The following is a 21867-nucleotide window of genomic DNA, read 5'->3' on the forward strand; positions in this document are numbered from 1 at the left end:
CATAAATATACTACTAGGTGATTGGTGGCTACACACATATGCCTCTGGTCATTGGCTTAACAAAGGTATTCAACACTTTTATGTCCTTTTAAACTTTCACGATTCAGGTAAAGCATGTAATTTAATAAAAAAAGCCTTTCCAATTTCCTTCTATTATCAGCTACCTAGTTTCATTGACAACATATATAGATTATCACAGGAGTGTGCACATGTATTATGAAATACTATGCCCCCCGCCCTTTGTCATAGTGTGTAAAGACAATGTTTTTGGAAATAGAACCTGCCTGCATGGCTTTAGGGCCTCCAGTGCAGAATTGAATTTAAGATATCACAAGCAAACACGTTTGCAACCCCCCACCCCCGTCATGTAAAAGTTGACAATATGAGTAAATTGGAAATTTGGTTAAATTGTATGACTTCAATGGCCCTTTTAAAGGGGAATGAAAAAACAATACTGCTCCAGGCCACCTATTGAGTATTGGTCCAGAACTGAACATGGCTGCTGAGTGAATCAGACTTGACATATGTGCGAAACCATCAATGATACGTTGTGTACTGCTCAGGTTTAGCAGTGCATTGTCAGAGCTGACTTTAACAGTTTGCTTATGTCTTTGTAAGCAAGTGCACTATAATAACCTGCTATAGCACACTACAATATTTTATTATCAATCTTTTAGATTCCTTTTAGCAATGTCATATTAACTGCATGAAGTTACATGCACTGTTTAGAACATTTTTTTTTTTCGTTATCAAGAAAACTGAATTGAATACTGACTTTAATCTGTCTGTGAATGCTGTTTTAATTCATTCATTAATAACCCTCAAAATAATAATATATTTGGCTATTCTACTTTAAACGGACATGAAACCCAAGATATTTATTTCATAGTTCAGTTAGAAAATACTATTTTAAACAACATTCCAATTAATTTCTATTATCTAATTTGCTTCATTCTTTAGATATACTTTGTAGAAGAAATAGCAATGCACAAGGCTGAGCAAATCACACTAGGAATCTATGTGCAGCCACTACACAGCCTTTTTTGTATGCTTTTAAATAAAGGATAACAAGAGAATGAAGCAAATAAGATTTAGATTTTTTAGAAGTAAATTGGGAAGTTGTTTCAAATTGCATGCTCTTTCAAAATCATAAAAGGAAAACATTGGGTTTCATGTCCCTTTAAGTTGGTAAATCAAATAGGATTCATCTTTATATTGAACTAGACTTGGTACTATTATCAACATTTCCCTCCCCCGTGAGGTCAGAAGTGGACATAATTTATTAAAAACTGAACCATTCTATCTATTTGCTAAAATTAACATAGTTTTTCAACAATGCCAATAAATTCCAATTGATAAATGGTAGTTTAAAGGATATGACTCCCCGTAAGCAAAACTTGACATTAAAGCCCTATGAATTCATACAAGTCTGAGATGGTTACAAAGCTGTACATATTTTATAGCAGTGTTCTCAAGAGATATAGGGTGATTGATATGAGTTTTTAAAGATCTTTCACTTGGGATATTGCCTTTTGGTATTTTTTGGCAGGTAATAAAATATCTTGGGTTTTACTGATACATTTGTGAATTGATATTCTTTCATTACATATCTTACAGTCATTTGTCACTGCCTTTGTATTCTTGTGCTAATACTTTAGAGTAAAGAAACCAAAAAAAAGAAAAACATAAATAGTGGATCGTATTATCTACTAACATAGCACAAAAAGCAGGCAAATAGGTAGGGTGCAGTGATCAAAAATGTACAAACATCTGCAGAAAATCAAATACAATCTCAAACCTCAAAAATATGTGTGATTAAATATTTGTTTGTTACTTTCAGAAATACCATACATATGGATAAATAATCAAATTACAACACCAATAGTGACAAGCTATACAATGGGATCCATATATTGGGCTTGATTTATAAAGCTGCTGATGCAGCATTAGAGTCTTTGGTGCAGACTTGCATGACAGAGCCTGCAACCAATAGTTAAGAAGCAGCAGTCACCAGACTGATGCTTCCTAACCTATACACCAGCTCTGGGATGCAGGGTTGCAATCACCCCAATCTAGTCCAACTGGGGTAATTGACTGCCCCAGTTTATACACATTGCACAAGCAGCTGCTTGTGCAATGTTAAATAAAGGTACCATATGCTGCTCACTGTGATGCTGGGTGATGCGGGACCAAACCTCCTCCATCCGGCATTTGATAAATAGGACCCATTATCTGTATATTATCGTCCCGATTCATGGAACATAATTCAAGTTATACAAGCATTGGTTTATAAATGCTTATTTTCAAATGCTTCTATTTGTCTGCATTTTATTTAGGGTAGTACAAAAGTAATACAAATTTTTTAACTAAATTAATCATATGCTTATGTATGGGAAAATAATTAGGATTTTTATATAAAGCTAAATTAAATAAGCAACAGAACTTTGCTTTCGAAATGTGATTGTATGTCAGTAGCCTGTTCTACAAGACTACATGTCCCACAATGCTGCAGGGTGCTAAGTCAAGATGAGAAATGATTCTAGCAATATGAACAAACAAAAAACAAATTAACTGCGCTTAGGGGTAAAAAGCAAAAAGCTAATTCTATATCAGTCATACACAGAAAGTGTAGGAAACATTATGATATATTCTGAGCTGAGTTTATAGCTTAATGAAAGAATGATTGCTCACTCATTTTGTATATTTAAATAGAAAAAAAAATAATATTTACAAACCAAAACACACAAAAAGAAGCCTATGCAACAAAATTACGGCTAGATTTAGAGTTCTGCGGCCAAAGGGGTGCGTTAGCTACGCATGCTTTTTTTCCCCTGCACCTTTTAAATACCGCTGGTATTTAGAGTTCACAGAAGGGCTACGTTAGGCTCCAAAGTTTATTTTTTGTAACTTAGTTCTTTTTTTATTTTTTGTACTTTAGTTAGTTTATTTAATTGTATTTATTTGTAGGTATTTGTATGTAATTAATTTATTGATAGTGTAGTGTTAGGTTTAATTGTAGATAATTGTAGGTATTTTATTTAATTAATTTATTGATAGTGTAGTGTTAGGATTAATTGTAACTTAGGTTAGGATTTATTTTACAGGTAATTTTGTAATTATTTTAACTAGGTAGCTATTAAATAGTTATTAACTATTTAATAGCTATTGAACCTGGTTAAAATAAATACAAAGTTGCCTGTAAAATAAATATAAATCCTAAAATAGCTACAATATAATTATAATTTATATTGTAGCTATATTAGGGTTTATTTTACAGGTAAGTATTTAGCTTTAAATAGGAATAATTTATTTAATAAGACATAATTTATTTCGTTAGATAAAAATTATATTTAATTTAGGGGGTGTTAGTGTTAGGGTTAGACTTAGCTTTAGGGGTTAATAAATTTATTAGAGTAGCGGTGAGGTCCGGTCGGCAGATTAGGGGTTAATACTTGAAGTTAGGTGTCGGTGATGTTAGGGAGGGCAGATTAGGGGTTAATACTATTTATTATAGGGTTATTGAGGCGGGAGTGAGGCGGATTAGGGGTTAATAACTTTATTATAGTAGCGGTGAGGTCCGGTCAGCAGATTAGGGGTTAATAATTGTAGGTAGGTGGCGGCGACGTTGGGGGCGGCAGATTAGGGGTTAATAAATATAATATAGGGGTCGGCGGTGTTAGGGGCAGCAGATTAGGGGTACATAGGGATAATTTAGGTTGCGGCAGTGTGCGGTCAGCAGATTAGGGGTTAAAAAAATTATTAGAATGGCGGCGATGTGGGGGGCCTCGGTTTAGGGGAGCATAGGTAGTTTATGGGTGTTAGTGTACTTTAGAGCACAGTAGTTAAGAGCTTTATGAACCGGCGTTAGCCCAGAAAGCTCTTAACTCCTGGCTTTTTGCTGCGGCTGGAGTCTTGTCGTTAGATTTCTAACGCTCACTTCAGCCAAGACTCTAAATACCGGCGTTAGAAAGATCCCATTGAAAAGATAGGATACGCAAATGGCGTAGGGGGATCTGCGGTATGGAATAGTCGCGGCTGCAAAGTGAGCATTAGACCCTTTCCTGACTGACTCTAAATACCAGCGGGCGGCCAAAACCAGCGTTAGGAGCCCCTAATGCTGGTTTAGACGGCTAACACAGAGCTCTAAATCTAGGCGTAAGTATTTTATAAGCAAAAAACAACTATATAAGAAATAAAAACATTTTAAAAGGTATAAATGTAACATTAAACCACAGTTAACCCCTTCACTATTGGGACTTTCAGAGAAGAACTGGCTCAACATACAAGATAATATTTAACATTTTTGCTAACACTCCATTTAAAGGACAGTCTACAATATATGTTTATTGTTTTAAAAGATAGATAATCCCTTTATTACCCATTCCCCAGTTTTGCATAACCAACACAGTTATATTAATATACGTTTTACCTCTGTGATTACCTTGTATCCAAGCATCTACTGACAGCCCCCTGATCACATGACTTTTATTTATTATCTATTGACTTGCATTTATTACTGTGGTGTGCTAAATCTTAAATAGCTCCTTGGGTGTGAACACAATGTTATCTATATGGCCCACATCAACTAGCAACTAAAAAAGCATGTGATTAAGAGGCTGTCTAAAGTGGCTTAGAAACAGGCTGAAATTTAGAGGTTTAAATGTTATAAAGTATATTAATATAACAATGTTGGTTGTGCAAAGCTGTGGAATGGTAGTAAAGGCATGATCTATCTTTTTTTTAAAAAAAAAACAATTTTAGCGTAGACTGTCCCTTTAAACAGGATCAGAGCCTTGTTTTTTTTTTTTTAATTATCTGTCAAACGATATAATTTTTTTTTTAATTTTTTAAATAGACAACCCATGGTATTGATCTAGGTTAGTTTGTTAAATTTCATGCCACCATTTCACCACCAAATGAGATCACATAAAAACATTTGATAACTTTTTCTCAAACTTTGGGTTTCTAACTGAAAGTATTTACATACCGCTCATGCAATCATTGTAAAAGCTTCTCTGGGTTCCCTTTTGTTCAGAAATAGCTTTTTGGTTATTAGAATGCCGCTAATTGCAGCTGTACACCACAATTCTTTTATTCCTGGAAGTGAAGGAGTAAATCAGGTAGCTTGTAAGGGTAATTTTAGCTTTAGTGTAGAGATTACCCTCACATCTGGCACTTCCCACCCCCTGATCCCTCCCAAACAGCTCTATTCCCTTCCTCGTCCCCCACCATCTTAGGTACAGGCAGACAGTCTGCCAATATGAAAATGTAAGACTTTTTTTTATCTGCAGTGTAGGATCCCCCCTTACCCTAAAACCTCCCTGATCCCTCCCAAACAGCTCTCTAACCCTTCCCCCTCTAACTAGTGTCCACAATCTTAGGTACTGGCAGATTTTTTTTAAAAAACATTTTTTTAAATTTTCTGTAGTGTAGTGGTGCCACCTCCAGCAATCATTAGTTAAGGAACCCCAACCGCATCTTTTTTCTGTAGTGTAGTTCCCCATCCCTGCCTCTCTTTTTCTTTTTCTGCAGTGTAAAGACCTTTGCCTGCCTTTTATTTTCTTACACCTGAGACCTCATATATTTGAGCCGTTATAACTTTTTTATGCAATATTTTTTTTAAATATTTTTTATTAGATAGCGTTATGAGTGTAACTGTACTGGGTAATGTATATTTTATGTGTTTTGTGAAACTTTTTTGTTTTGCAAAAGACAACAAAAAAGAGGTAATCATTCTAGCATAAATCGTGCTTTCACTCAATCGATCACATTTACTTTCAACTTTTAATATGAGAAGCAAACCCAACGCATAATATGAGGATGATATAGACAAAATAAAGTCCATTGCACATATTTTCATGAAATGTCATGAAAAATTGTCAGAGATTGACATCATCATGGAATTCCTAACTTTAGTTGCTGAAAACTGAGCAGTAGGTCTGGAGAAATACTACTTCAAAGTCTTTTTTTGTTTGTTTTTTAATCCACAAATTGGTGATTATGCACAGATAATGCTTTTGTTATCATATCAACATATTTATTTTGAAAGTATTTTTCATTGGCAGATCAGGTTTACAGCAGACTTAGTCTGCTGTAAACCTGATTTTATTACAAGGACAGAGACTCCTATTTTTGCATAAACCTTTCACTTTACTACTCAGGCAGCATTTAAAAGTAAAACATTTGAACATTAACAGAAAAAATATGATAACAGAGAGGATATGTAAGAGACCAATGAGAACAGTCCTTTAGTGGTCAGAGATAGTAAGGACCAATCATATGCATCATAGTAACCATATAGTGTCCAGAAAGTAGCAAAGCCTCCTCTTTTCTCTTTGCTGCTCAGGAGTTAAGTACAAATTTATTTATAAACAAATAATTTTTACCTTATATATATTTATTGTTTGGTCTATTTATCATTTTATTTATTCTATTATTATTATTATTTTATTTTTCTTATTTATTTATATATTTTTTCCCAATTCTAGTTGTTAATCGTTTGTTTTATTTATTGTTTATTATGTTTTATTTCCGTTTTTTGTTTTTATCCCCTTAGTTAATCCTTAACATAGTTCCGTTTTGCTTTCCCCTTCTATCTGCTTTTGCCTAATAAATTGCATTCCTACCCAGTTGTGTTTGCTTAATTTACCTAGTTCACAGTGATATCCTTTGTTTGTTTTTACCCTGGAGCATCTGAGCTCCGAGCAGTTCTGTCATCCATCTTGTCTCTGCTGGTCCGTTTTGGCCACACCTCCATTTTACACCTCACTAAGCAGTCAGTTTCACTTCACACCTCACTAGATACTTAATCTGCTGTGCCTGTCAGACAAGTATCGCTTTGACTGCTCTTTACTTTGCAACACATTTATTGCAACAAAGTTATTGTTATTATAATATATATTAACTTACTCTAATTTATATTGTTTAGCTTATTTAAAATTTGCCTAACATTTATTATATCAACAATCGTTTTGCATTGTTTGGCACCAAGTTTTTCAGATTATATTCAAAAGTTATATATAATCTTTGCTTGAAAAAACTCTTTGTTTTTGGTTAACTTTTTCCTCATAAGTATATTTAGATTAATTTTTTTAAATAATTTTTGTATTTTATTACATTTTAAGAGGTGTTTTACTTCACATATATATTTTAAAATGTCTGAAGATCCTAAACAAATGTCAGAAAAGTTTGTACAAAATCGTATTAATAATTCTTTTGAACTCTTGAAACTACAGATGGACCAGCTCCAATCTGTAATTAGTAACTTTAATGAATTACAAAGTCATGTACTTAAAAAGGCTTCATGTAAATCTAAGCAGACAAACTCTGAGGGAAAACTTTCATCTGAAAGGAAATGTATTAAAGACATGTCACGTCAGCTCTGTTCTGACATTTCCATACCTGCTCTTCAGGGCAGAAGTGAAAATATATCTAGTTCTGATGCAGAATCAGATATAATTATTCCAAAAGAAATAAAATATCCCGGAAAAGGAAATTTAAAATTGTCTCTGATTCCTCAGAAAATAATGATGATGATGATAATTTTAAAATGGATGTTAATTTTAGGGATTCTGACAATGATTCATTTGAATCTTACAAATCCAATACCACTGAACTTAATGTTTTTTCTCTTTCTTCCTCTGATGAGTCCCCCAAACCCAAGAGAAGGAAAAAAGTTTTAAAAAATAAAAAACCTCTTTTGGTTGATAATATGGGACTCCCATATACTGATCCTAATGACCTTCATCATCCCAGATCCTCTCAATGGAGACCTTCAAAGAGGGTCTCTAAATTTATTGATTTTTACATCAGAAGACCCTTATCCAAAAAGACTAAGAATACGCTTAAAGCTGAGTGTCCTGGGCCTGAATTGCCCCATAACACACATTTAACCCCTGAAATTGACCAAAATCTTTTAAAATTTATTGGCGCAAGAAAATCCAATCTTAGATCTGGCCCTGATAGATTTCTCAAATCCTGCCAGGATAAACTTTTAGACACTCTAGGACCTGTAACTAAGCTATTTGAGCTGTCCGAAAATGCCATTTCAGAAAATTATTTATTAGATCCCATCACAGTAAGAGAATGGTTACAAAGGACTATCTATTTTTTAGGAGATGCTAATACTTCTCTTGCATCCCAACGTAGAAGATTAGTTTTACGTTGTATAGATCCCAAAATAACAGATTTTGCCTCTACTGAAATGGGCCCTGAGGCAGAGGGTATTTTATTTGGAGACTCTGGTCTAAAACAACTCAGTAGTTATGTTAATACTTTTAATTCTTTGAACAAGATAGAAAATAATACAAAGAAATTTTTTTACCAAAACCAACCTCAAAGAGTTTTTTCAAGGGCTGGAAAAGGCAGAGACCGCTTTTCCAGCCGCTATTCAGCCTTATCAAGGTCTCAATTCCACAATTCAGCTACACTCTCCACCTCCCATCAAAACTTTTTTCCCTCACGCTCAAGGCAGAGATTTAACAGGGGTTTCAGATCCAGGATCTTCAGAAGACCCTTCCAAGGTAAGTTTAACCACCATTTCCTCCATTCCTTTTTTCCAACAAAAAATAGGAGACAGGTTAGCCTTTTTCCTTCTAGAATGGCAAAAAATATCCTCAGACCCATGGGTGTTACAGACAGTTACAGGTCTTCATTTAGAATTCTTAGAAGTTCCCTTCCAAGTTTCTTTACCCAATCCAATAAAATTTTGTCAGAAAGATCAATTACTCCTAGACAAAGAAATCTCAGACCTAATATCAAAAAATGCAGTAGAACCTGCTCACAATTCTTCAAATTCATTCATAAGCAACATGTTTCTAGTACAAAAGAAAGAAGGAAGTTACCGTCCTGTTATAAATCTAAGAGATCTAAATTATTTTCTGGTTTACAATCACTTCAAAATGGAGGGCATTCATCTCCTCAGAGACTGCCTTTTCAACAACGACTGGTTGGTAAGATTAGATCTGAAAGATGCTTACCTTACAATTCCAATTCATCTACATTTCAGAAACTACCTCAGATTCCTTTGGAAAGACAATTTATGGCAATTTACATGTCTTCCTTTTGGCCTTTCCTCTGCTCCTTGGGTTTTCACAAAAATTTTGAAACCTGTAATAGCCTGGCTTCGGAAGAGAGGAATTCGTCTAATCATTTATTTGGACGATATTCTTCTCATCCACCAATCTCCCTCTACTCTACGAGAACATCTTTCTCTAACTATCTCCCTACTTCAGAATTTAGGTTTCATTATCAATTTCAAGAAATCAGCCTTAATTCCATCTCAGAATCTAACTTTCTTAGGCTTCAATATAGATACCATTTCAGCATCTTTAAGTCTTCCTTTGGACAAAATAAAAAGAATAAAGAAAGAGATTTCTTATGCATTAAACAAGAAATGCTTCCCACTTCGTCTTTTAGCCAGAATTATTGGTCTCCTCACCTCTTCTATCCAAGCAATCTTTCCGGCTCCTTTACACTACAGAGCTCTACAGAGGTTACAAATTTTCTACCTCAGAAAAGGTTTTTCTTATCAACATACGATTCATCTATCAGAAGAAGCTATAGAGGAATTGAACTGGTGGCTTATCAACATAGAAGCTTGGAATGGCAAGGCCATTTTTGGAAGCTCACCAGATATAATTATAGAATCAGATGCAAGCAATTCTGGTTGGGGAGCAAGATGTGGTTCCCAAATTTCAGGAGGAAAATGGTCCGCTATGGAGAAAAATCTTCATATAAATTGTCGGGAACTTTTGGCTGGAGCTTTCGCTGTCAAGAGTTTCATCAAACATTCTCATCCTATTACAGTTCTTCTTCGGATGGACAATATATCGGCTGTGCGATATATCAATCGTTTAGGTGGAACAACTTCAAAAATGTTATCAATTCTAACAAAAGACTTTATTCACTTTTGTCTCTCTCAAAACATATCTATTCAAGCAGAATACCTTTCTGGTCTCAACAATCAAATGGCAGACTGGGGTTCCAGATACCTTATGGATTTCAGCGACTGGATGTTGAAACCTTCTCTCTTTCAACAAATTCTGCAGATCAGAGGTCCATTTATAATAGACCTATTTGCCTCTCGACTGAATCGGCAGATTCTTCCTTTTTTCAGTTGGAAACCAGATCCGGAAGCTCTAGCAATAGATGCTTTTCTACAACAATGGCCTCCTCAGGGAGCCTATGCGTTTCCTCCATTTTCAATGATCCTCCGGACTCTTCTTTTTGTCAAGAGACATCAGATTTCCCTTCTGATCATGACTCCATTGTGGCCGAATCAAGTTTGGTACCCATATCTTCTAGAAATGTCCTTCCTTCCTCCTATTCTTCTTCCCAATATTCCAGATCTTCTTACAGATCCAGGAGGAGAATACCACTCTTTAGTGCTTCAAGGCAACCTCCAACTAGTAGCTTGGATGATTTCAGGGGATCCTGGTCTTGCAATGGACTTTCGGAGCAAGCTAAACTCCTCCTTCAAGACTCTTGGGCACCTGGAATCAAAAAGTGTTATATATCCGCTTGGATTAAGTGGTCTAGCTGGTGCTGTAACAAACACTTGGATCCCGTTTCAGCACCTTTAAATGAAATCATCAATTATTTATCATCTCTTTTTATGGAGGGTCTAGCTTATAGATCCATTAATGTTGCTAGATCAGCCATTTCTGCTAGCCATGAATTTTTTGAAAATCTACCAGTTGGCCAAAATCCTGTTATTTGCAGATTATTAAAATCTATTCGTCTTAAAAGACCTCCTTCCTCTAAATACTCTTCCTTTTGGGATGTAGATTTAGTAATTTCTCTTTTTCAAAAATGGCCAGACAATGACAAACTATCACTAAAACAGCTTTCTTTCAAACTTGCAACTCTTTTATGTTTGTTATCTTGTAAAAGAGTTTCAGATGTCCCCACTATTAGTAGATGGGTCAAAACTATTATGTTAGAAGCTGGTGTGGACAATGTTTTTTCTTCACATTCCATCCGTGGAGCGTCAGCTTCTAAAGCTTTTTCTAAATCTGTTTCTCTACAAGATATATTGAATGCCGCAGATTGGTCTGATGATAAAACTTTCAGACAATTTTATTTTAAACCTATTAATTCTATTCCTCAACAGTTAGTATTGTAATTATTTGTTATATTAGTATTTTGATTATTTGATTATTTTGCTTTAAACCTGCAAAATAGGAGTCTCTGTCCTTGTAATAAAATTCCGATTATCCTATTTTATGACGGAATAATCTAGATTTTATTAAAGAGACAGAGACGAGTATTTTCCCACCACTGTTTTATATGTTTCCCTCCCTTGATATATTTAATCAAGTCACTTATGTTTTTCTAATGACTTTTTATTTGTCTTTCAGTTCCAAATCCTTCCTCTACAGGATTTTAAGAATTCATCTACAAATTTGAGTTCATCGAATTGTTCTCTTCAATCAAGTTTGACTGTATCTTCTAGCAAGTTTTTCGTTACTTCTTTCCGGAAGAAGTTGACAAGTTTCTACAATCAACTCTTTGGTCCATCAAAACTTCTGTTTCCTCTATGGATGGTTATTTGTGGACTGTTCCTGTTTCTATACTTATCTAATGGTTTATGTTTCCTTCGCTTCAGTGAGAAAAGAGGAGGCTTTGCTACTTTCTGGACACTATATGGTTACTATGATGCATATGATTGGTCCTTACTATCTCTGACCACTAAAGAACTGTTCTCATTGGTCTCTTACATATCCTCTCTGTTATCATATTTTTTCTGTTAATGTTCAAATGTTTTACTTTTAAATGCTGCCTGAGTAGTAAAGTGAAAGGTTTATGCAAAAATACTCATCTCTGTCTCTTTAATAAAATCTAGATTATTCCGTCATAAAATAGGATAATCGGAATTATATAGAATGATTATATATATATATATATATATATAAATTATACAGACCATACTATATAATTTACTTAATCTCAGCTAAGATTTAAAGCAAAAATGGAAGGGTTAGTTACCACATCTGGCCAAATTGGACAAGCAGAATCTTAATTGAGTGAAGTACACCCAGTAACCTTATCGGCACTAATAACAGAGATACTTGTAGTGTATAAAGTCTGTTTTGGAAGGGACCTTGACGTGGTACCTGGGTTTGTCCCATTTGGCTAGATGCGGTAACTAACCCTTCCATTTTTGCTTTTAATCTTAGCTGAGAGCTTGTAAGTGAGTTCTGGACTTTCTCTGTGTGTTGTATTAAAGGGACAGTCAAGTCCCCAAAAAACTTTCATGATTCAGATTGGGCATGTAATTTTAAACAACTTTCCAATTTACTTTTATCACCAATTTTGCTTTGTTCTCTTGGTATTCTTAGTTGAAAGCTAAACCTAGGAGGTTCATATGCTAATTTCTTAGACCTAGAAGGGCGCCCTCTAATCTAAATGCATTTTGATAGTTTTGCACCACTAGAGGGCATTAGTTCATGTGTTTCATATAGATAACATTAAGCTCATGCACTTGAATTTACCATGGAGACAGCTCTGATTGGTAAACTGCAAGTCTGTCAAAAGAACTGAAATAAGGGGGCAGTCTGCTGAGGCTTAGATACAAGGTAATTACAGAGGTAAAATGTGTATAATTATAACTGTGTTGGTTATGCAAACCTGGGGAGTTGGTAATTAAGGGATTATCTATCTTTTTAAACAACAAAAATTCTGGTGTTGACTGTCCCTTTAACTTGTTTTCTAATTTTCCCTATGGGCCTTGCAACCAGACCTGTCTGGGGTTAACTGCATGTGACTCTGGGGACAGCACAGCTTCCTGTGAGTGCCATTGAGCACCCAGGGCTGAGCATATTGCAGGGCTATGGAATGTGTACCCAGTCCAGTCTGAGAGTGTAGTCCCCTTCCATGTTTTGTAAATGTCTAGGGTGATTATATAATCCTGTGCACCCTTCACTTGTTCCCAGTTTGTTTGATTGAGAGCTTGCATTGTTTGGCTGCTTTAGGGACCCAGGTTTTTTGTAAGGGACCTTGACGTAGTACCTGGGCTTGTCCCATTTGGTCAGATGCGGTAACTAACCCTTCCATTTTTGCTTTTAATCTTAGCTGAGAGCTTGTAAGTGAGTGCTGGGCTTTCTCTGAGTGTTGTATTAATTTGTTTTGTCATTTCTTCTATGGGCCTTGCACCCAGACCTGTCTGGGGTTAACTGCCTGTGACTCTGGGGACAGCACAGCTTCCTGTGAGTGCCATTGAGCAACCAGGGCTGAGCATGTTGCAGGGTTATAGGATGTGTACCCAGTCCAGTCTGAGAGTGCTTTCCCTTTCCGTGTATATATATATATATATATATATATATATAAATATATATATATATATATATATATATATATATATATATATATATGTATGTATCCCTAAAAGTGATTTTTAGAATTTACTTCACAATAATAGCACTTATAGTTGACCTTGGCAGATCTTGTAGAACAGAAAATTCACAAACTGACGAGTCAAAGGTTGAATCCTATGTCAGAACCATGTTTAAAGCCATTGAGCTCTTCAGTATTCCCCATAGTACTGCTATTTTTTGTCTAGAGAGATTTCATGGCTATGTGCTGTTAGAAATGTGTGTGGGTCAGATCCCTGAACTCAAAAATTTGTAAGGCTGTCCCCATACTTTTGCCCTGATAGTGTATTAAAAAATAGGGAAATATCTATTAATTCATGCCAGGGTTTAACTTTCAACTATAAGACATAAAGCAGAAAAGTAATGGTAAATAATGTGTGTATAGAAATTAAAATCTGGTTCCTTTTAATTTAACAATGAAAACCAACATATATATGTTAATAATTGTTTATGTATAAATTATAAAACATATCCTTTTTTAATTAACTCAGCATTGCTCTTCTCTCTGCCTTTTCCTTTTCCATTCCCTTGTTATAATGATGTAGAGTGGTCCCACCCACTCTCTACATAGTAGATAATGCATACGTCTGATCCACTGGTGGAATACCACAACAGAAAAGCCATCACTGGAACTATCTTTCTAAAGCATTTGTGCAGACACAAGACATGAATGCGTGCTCAGTGTACTGTATGACATAAATCTGAATGCTTTCTCGCATGCGTACTACTTTTCCAGATGGCCACACATTGCAAACAGCAAGCCCTGTGGCTAAGCAGGGCTTTGGATGGAAGTGACAAACTAACAAGGGGGAAAAAAAAGATAAAATGAGGGGACTCCTGGGACCATAGGAGGTAATTGTGAACTACAAGCAAAAATAAAAGTTAGAGTTATTGTTAATTAAAAAAGAAGTTATCATCTGTCATACATTTTTCTTCAAGAATTTGATTCAGTTAACCTTTACTATCACTTTAGTTTACAGGTTTAAGTTGTCTTCATGGAAATACTAAACTAAGTTCTGTGGAATTTGACAGTGCTGCACAAATAAATAATTATTTAAATAAGTAATTGCAAACATAAAGTGTCATTTATTTGACAGGATTTATTTTTTTGTAAATGTAGATATTTTGAATATGTCATTTCATTGACCTCACCCTTTCCTTGTTGGCCAATTAGTACTAGGGATGGGCGAATGTTTCGCAACATTCGAAAAACGGCACGAATTTTAACACATTCGTTCGTTCGAATCGAATTTCGAATGTTTACATAACATTCTAACATTCGATTTTCGAATATTCGGTTTCGAATTTTACGATTACATTCGAAAATATTCGAATTCGAAAAATTTGAATTTAGATTGTAATAGTATTTCTAATGCTTTTTCTTTAAATGTAATATTCGAATTATGCAATATTCGAATTCGAAAAATTTGAATTTAGATTGTAATCGTATTTCTAATGCTTTTTCTTTAAATGTAATATTCGAATTATGCAATATTCGAATTCGAAAAATTCGAATTTAGATTGTAATAGTATTTCTAATGCTTTTTCTTTAAATGTAATATTCGAATTATGCAATACGTGTATTCGAATTCGAAAAATTTGAATTTAGATTGTAATAGTATTTCTAATGCTTTTTCTTTAAATGTAATATTCGAATTATGCAATATTCGAATTCGAAAAATTTGAATTTAGATTGTAATAGTATTTCTAATGCTTTTTCTTTAAATGTAATATTCGAATTATGCAATATTCGAATTCAAAAAATTCGAATTTAGATTGTAATAGTATTTCTAATGCTTTTTCTTTAAATGTAATATTCGAATTATGCAATATTCGAATTCGAAAAATTCGAATTTAGATTGTAATAGTATTTCTAATGCTTTTTCTTTAAATGTAATATTCGAATTATGCAATACGTGTATTCGAATTCGAAAAATTCAAATTTAGATTGTAATAGTATTTCTAATGCTTTTTCTTTAAATGTAATATTCGAATTATGCAATACGTGTATTCGAATTCGAAAAATTCGAATTTAGATTGTAATAGTATTTCTAATGCTTTTAAATGTAATATTCGAATTATGCAATATTCAAATTCGAAAAATTTGAATTTATATTCGAATTTGAAAAATTCGAATTTATATTCGAATTCGAAAAATTCGAATTTCGAATGTAGACATTCGATATAATTATAAACATTCGAATTCGAAAGTGACATTTGAAAACTTTAAATAACATTTGATTTTCGAATTTTTAAGAATATTCGTTCTTATCGACATTCGAATTTAGAATTCGAATTTCGGTAATAACATTCGTTCTACATTCGAAATTCGAAAATGTGCACATTCGCCCATCCCTAATTAGTACTCTAACCGTATACTTTCAATATTTCTGTTCTACTAGAATTTCTTAGCATTTCAATAACAGATATTTCAATATTTAGTTATTACTTATAACAAATATCCTTACAACTGACTTTATGAAGCTCCCTATTTATTTGAAATGTTGCTATGCTTTCAAACATGTAGTATATATTCCTAAATATCATTATTTATGTTTTAATCCCCACTTACTTCTTCATTTCAATCTCTTTCTTATTGATTGTAGTTGTCACACAATCGCTATTGTTAGTTGTATTTAGTAGAGATGCATTCATGCAGTGAGTATTCTCATCACATTCATGTTGTAGCTGAAGTATTCCCCAGTTCCATTATCTTCTATATAGATCAATAGTTTTTTTTTTCCTTTCCCTAGACAGTCTTAGTTTTAAATACATTGTGACAATGTAGATATAAAGGAGACCCTTTTTGCTAAGATTCAATCAATATATAAGGAATGATCCTTTCCTTACATTGAAAAATGCTTAGGTGCTTAAAATAAACAACAATAATTAAATCTGGCTTTTCAAGAAACTATTAGTTCTAAAGTGAAACAGTTATCTAGGGCCATTCATCCCACCAAAACCCAACTGTATCAACTATTTAAAAACATGTCTTACATTCAATTTTTTTTTCTAAATATTTCTAAATATTATATTTTTTAGAATGACTAATCCAAAGAAAATTAAATATATACATTCATCAATCTTTTTTTTTAATCATGTATATTATTTTAATTCAACACTTTATTTAAACGCCTTAATACAATTCTCCCGTGATTAAGTATGATTAATGAAAAATACAAAATTGAATTATCCAAAAGATCTAGATATATAGAAAATTAGAAATAAAAAGAATGGGAAAATTGCAGAAGTTATTAGTCATATTGGTCTGTAGAAGGTAGTGAACAGCAAATACATTGTAACCTAAGGTTAATTTAGAGTAAATGTGACATAATTTTTGCAGAGTAAGGATTCAGAAATTACCAGCTGATTCTTGCACTGATATTTAATCAAGAGCAATTTAAGAAACATTTACTTAGCTGTGTGTGCTGATTACAGTGTATTCACCCATTTTGATTTTTAGAGGTCATTAAAGGAATGTCCAAGAATTTTAAATTACAATAAAGCTTTATGCAAGTCTATTTTTGGTAAGTTTTATTTAAAGGATTTTTTTTTAAAAGGGATATTGTCTGTTATAATTAGACTAAAGCTGTTTTATACAGTGGTTATAATTTTAACAATTACAAATTAAGGGAAACAATACAATTCTAATCTAAAAAAAATTACAACTCAGTTGCCTTTTTTCAATAACAATATAGATTAAATGCAAGTTTGCAAATACCCAGATAAACAAAATAATCCTAACACAGGTGAAACAGTAGAGTAAATTTAAAATCTGAATATTTTCTTTTCCCCCCACAATGATTCAAGTCCATCATTGTTAAAGAATCTTTTGATCCAAGGAATACAAATTACCTATGTTTTGGGATTTCATTGACAATGGAAAGACACTAAAAACTTGATTGATTGATTGATTGATTGATTGATTGATTGATTTGGCCACATGGCTTTTAGTGAACATAAAGACCTACCTCACATAACACCGAAGCATAATCAGACTCTCTTAACTTCAGTGAATCTCTCCAATTTACAACACCTTATCCAAATCAATTTATAACAACGAAAAGTGCAAGGGAAATGTATATATATATTTTTTTATCTGTTTTAATTTTTTTTAAATAATATATAAATCCCTTTGTTAAAAATACATTTTATTATTTTCTATTACAAGCTCAAATAGCATAATTTCATAGACTTGCTTAATTACTAACATATTCCTAAAGGGACACTAAACCCAAAAATTTTCTTTCGTGATTCAGATAGAGCATGTAATTTTAAGCAACTTTCTAATTTACTCCTATTATCAATTTTTCTTCATTTTCTTGCTATCTTTATTTGAAAAAGAAGGCATCTAAGGTTTTTTTTGGTTCAGACCTCTGGACAGCACTTTTTTATTGTTGGATGAATGTATTCACCAATCAGCAAGGACAACCCAGGTTGTTCACCAAAAATGGGCCGGCATTTAAACTTACATTCTTGCATTTCAAATAAAGATACCAAGAGAATGAAGAAAATTTGATAATAGGCGTATATTAGAAAGTTGCTTAAAATTTCATGCTCTATCTGAATCACCAAAGAAAAAATGTGAGTTCAGTGTCCCTTTAATGGTAGAAAAAATAGAAATACATGTTCAATAATTGCTTGTTTTTGTTTTATTTTTTACATATTTGCATTTTTATTTTGAATGAGTTATTTTATAATAAGAGAAATGTCATTGTTTATAAAATATTTACCTAATATGTTTATGTATAAATATATGTGACATTTTAGCAATTGAAAAATACATAACTTGTTGACAAAAACTAGCTGCAGAATATTTAAAGAACTGAATATTGTTAAGAATCCATGCACCATATTGGCCTCTTGAAATTTTGGTATTGTAAGTTTCTAAACCGCATAAAGTTTATCTAAAACATTTCAAATATGACTGGAAAGGTACTTACCTTACTAAGCTGTTGGTACTATCAGGATCTTGCGCTGTTACCATTCCAACTACTGTTCCAATCTTTGCATTTTCATAAACATCCATATCATAAAATGGCATAGAAAATACAGGAGCTTCATCTACATCACCAACAATAACCTTCAGCATTGTTGTATCTTTAAATGGTCCAAACTCAGAAAAGCGGAAATCCAAGTGAGTATTCACTCCTTCAATGTTAAGAGTATATAGTTTCTTTTTTTCATAATTCAATGCCTTAAAAAGAAAAGAAAAAAAAGGTAGGTTATACAAGTGTTTAAAAAGCTTACATACATATAGATAGATAGATAGATAGATTCTATAATTAGTCATTTTATTAAGTAAAAAATGTATCCTTAAATATTTGACTATGATACCTTTTTCTCTTCCCCAGAGAGGATGGAGCGCATCCTATAAGATTCAAAACATGACCCTGCAACATTGAGGGCACTGAAAAATCATGATATTACAGATACTAAGTTAATACACAGAAAGATAATCATTATGGGCCAGATTAGTGGAGCACTATTTAGCTTTTACGCTAGAGTGCTAATTGCGCTAGAAGTAAACTTTTTGTGCTCGTCGGGTTGAGCTCGTATTATGAGTTGTAAGTAAAAAGTTTGCACTCTTGTGCTAACCCAACAGGCCCAAACAGCTTACTTCTAGCGCAATTAGACTATCACATGCACGATAATCTATTACCCTATAGAAGTCAATGGAGAAAAAAAAGTTGAAAAAAACCCTAACACCTTACTCGCGCGCTAACCTGAACTCATGTTCTCATATGTGCAAACCCAAACGCATATTCTCATATGCGCAAACCTGATAGCACATTCACATATGCGCTAACCTGACCACGTATTCTTATATGCAGTTGCACTAACCCGACCGTGTATTCTCATATGCTCTAACCCGACCGCATATTCACATATGCACTAACCCAACATGAAAATATTAATATCTCCCATTCCAATATTCTTTACATAGAAGAATATGTTCTATTTATTCATAAATAAATATTTCTACATATATCTGATGGTATTTTGGTACAATATATATCTAAAACTATTAATATATATATATATATAAAACATTTTCTGCTATGTGAAGAACATAGTAATTTGAAATATTTACAGTAAATACTCAGTATAACACTTTATTAAATACAAATATTGCATAGATATGCTATTACCTGTTTTTATCTACTTAATAGCAAAGGGTCCCAATGCACTTCTATATATGTCTATTTATGTGTATATATGTATTTATGTGTTTATATGTGTATATATGTATTTATGTGTTTATATGTGTATATATGTATTTATGTGTTTATATGTGTATATATGTATTTATGTGTTTATATGTGTATATATGTATTTATGTGTTTATGTGTGTACATATGTATTTATGTGTTTATATGTGTATATATACATATATATATATGTGTGTGTGCATGTGTACATATGTATTTATGTATTTATATGTGTATATATGTATTTATGTGTTTATGTGTGTACATATGTATTTATGTGTTTATATGTGTATATATGTCTGTAAATACATATATACACATATAAATACATGTGTACACATATTTAGACTTCGTTTTACATGTATATATATATGTATGTCTATGTTAAAGTCCTTTGCCTGCCTTTTTTTCTGGGAACTCATATCTTTGAGCCCTTATAACTTTTGTGTGCAATTTTTTTAAATAATTTTAAATAGGGTGTTATTATAAGTGTCACTGTACTTTGTAATGTATTTTTGATGTGTTTTGTGACACTTTTATATTTCGCGAAAACAGTTAACCAGAGCTCTGTAGTTGCATTAATCATTCTAGCGTAAATCACGATTGCGCTCACGTGATCGCAGTTATGCTCAACTCGCAATTTAACCTGCACGCAAACAATTGATAAAACCTGCACGCAAATGTTTGCACTCTTAATCTGGCCCTATATGTTTCAAAATAGTTACTATAATTCTTTTCCACTTTGTTACATTTAGTATAGATAGATGATAGATAGATAGATAGATAGATAGATAGATAGATAGATGAAAGATAAATAGATAGATAGATAGACTTTTTAAATACTAAACAAAAAAAATATATCTGTCATAATTAATTCACTAGGAAATATAAGATGTAATGAATGTAATCATATACATTTTGAGCAGTACAATATTGCTTTTATACCCCTCTTCAGTGCTGAACTTAGGCTTACATTGTTGACAGAAAAGCAATGAAGTTATGTTTGTTACTTAAAATTTTGAAATTACAAACACTATTCCAATGATGTATGTGATTAAATTGAGCATGTTTTCCAGTCAAAATGAGAAAACCACAACAAGCTCCAGCTTTATTCGGATAATCTAGATCTATCTAACAGAAGATTATGGTGAGTAAAAAAAGGTAATGGAATTCCTATACAGGTACAAGAATGACAGATGACTCTCAAGAGTGCATTTGTAGGTCTCACTGAGATTTCCCAAGAGTCTTCACTCTCAGCATCACAGAGTTTCAGTGTATTTTGTTACACAGAGTTATACTGAACTAACAGAAATAATAAATTCAGTTGGTGAAATTGGATTTTTAGTGCCTTACAACATCTCTATAAAACCTATACAAAGATATATATTTAAAACAAATGCATAGTTATTTTTATATAGGAACTTAGATATTAAAATAAATATATATATATTGTGTTTGTGTCTCCTTTTATAGGTTCTTTTTTATGTGTGATTGTGTTTGCATTAGTGTTAGCATAATAACATTGCACCTAAAACAGTATGTGCACATTTGCATTTCACAAACACATCAAATACTAGTTATCATATGTTGCACAATTTCTGTTTAATCCGCCTTTAGTATCACAATTACCATAAAAAAAAAGAAAGTTTTAGAAACAAAATTGTGAATGAAAAAACACACACACTCATATATCAGAACATTTGCAAAAATGCATTTATCAGTTTAAGTTTGTGTTACAATTAAAGCATTTTTTTTTTTTTAAAAATGGTGTTTTAACTCCTTCCTTTAAACATTAAAGACTAGAAATATATGGACATGCAATTATTTCAAAAATTAGTTGTAGAGACATCTTCAAACAGTAAAAATTATAAAGTGCTACAAATACATGTTATTTTTAATGATGTATTTAAACAGCCTTGAGTTGTATTTTAAAAGGAAATGAATCAATATTTTTTTTTATGATTCACAGTTTACAATTAAAAAAAAGTTTATGATTTACTTTTCTATTATCAAATTTGCTTCATTCTCAATGTTATTCTTTGTTAAATAGCACATTTAAGTAGGCAGAGTGCAGCATACACTTCTACCAACGAGTGGCCCTGAAAATGTGTAACATTGATAAAAGTATTCTTGTAAAACTGCTGCCATATAAGGCTCCATACAGGTGCATACTCCTGAGCCTAACTACCTGTTTTTAAACAATGTATATCAAGAAAACAAAGAGAATGTAAAAAAAAACAATACAGTAAACTTCCAGTTAACCAGCACCCATGGCGATTGGT

At 32.7% G+C, this 21867-nt stretch overlaps 1 protein-coding gene across 3 annotated transcripts in view; it reads right to left on the reverse strand.

Moving 5' to 3' along the window:
- CDH18 (cadherin 18) overlaps nucleotides 1-21867 on the reverse strand; it is a 951076-nt gene that overhangs the window by 240290 nt on the left and 688919 nt on the right. For all 3 annotated transcript variants that reach the window (XM_053714609.1, XM_053714610.1, XM_053714611.1), the window contains exon 6: nucleotides 18317-18570. In XM_053714609.1, coding sequence (XP_053570584.1) covers nucleotides 18317-18570 — 254 coding nt within the window. The remainder of the gene's footprint in view (nucleotides 1-18316; nucleotides 18571-21867) is intronic.

This window comes from Bombina bombina, chromosome 5 (assembly GCF_027579735.1).
Source record: "Bombina bombina isolate aBomBom1 chromosome 5, aBomBom1.pri, whole genome shotgun sequence".
Lineage (NCBI taxonomy): Eukaryota > Metazoa > Chordata > Amphibia > Anura > Bombinatoridae > Bombina > Bombina bombina.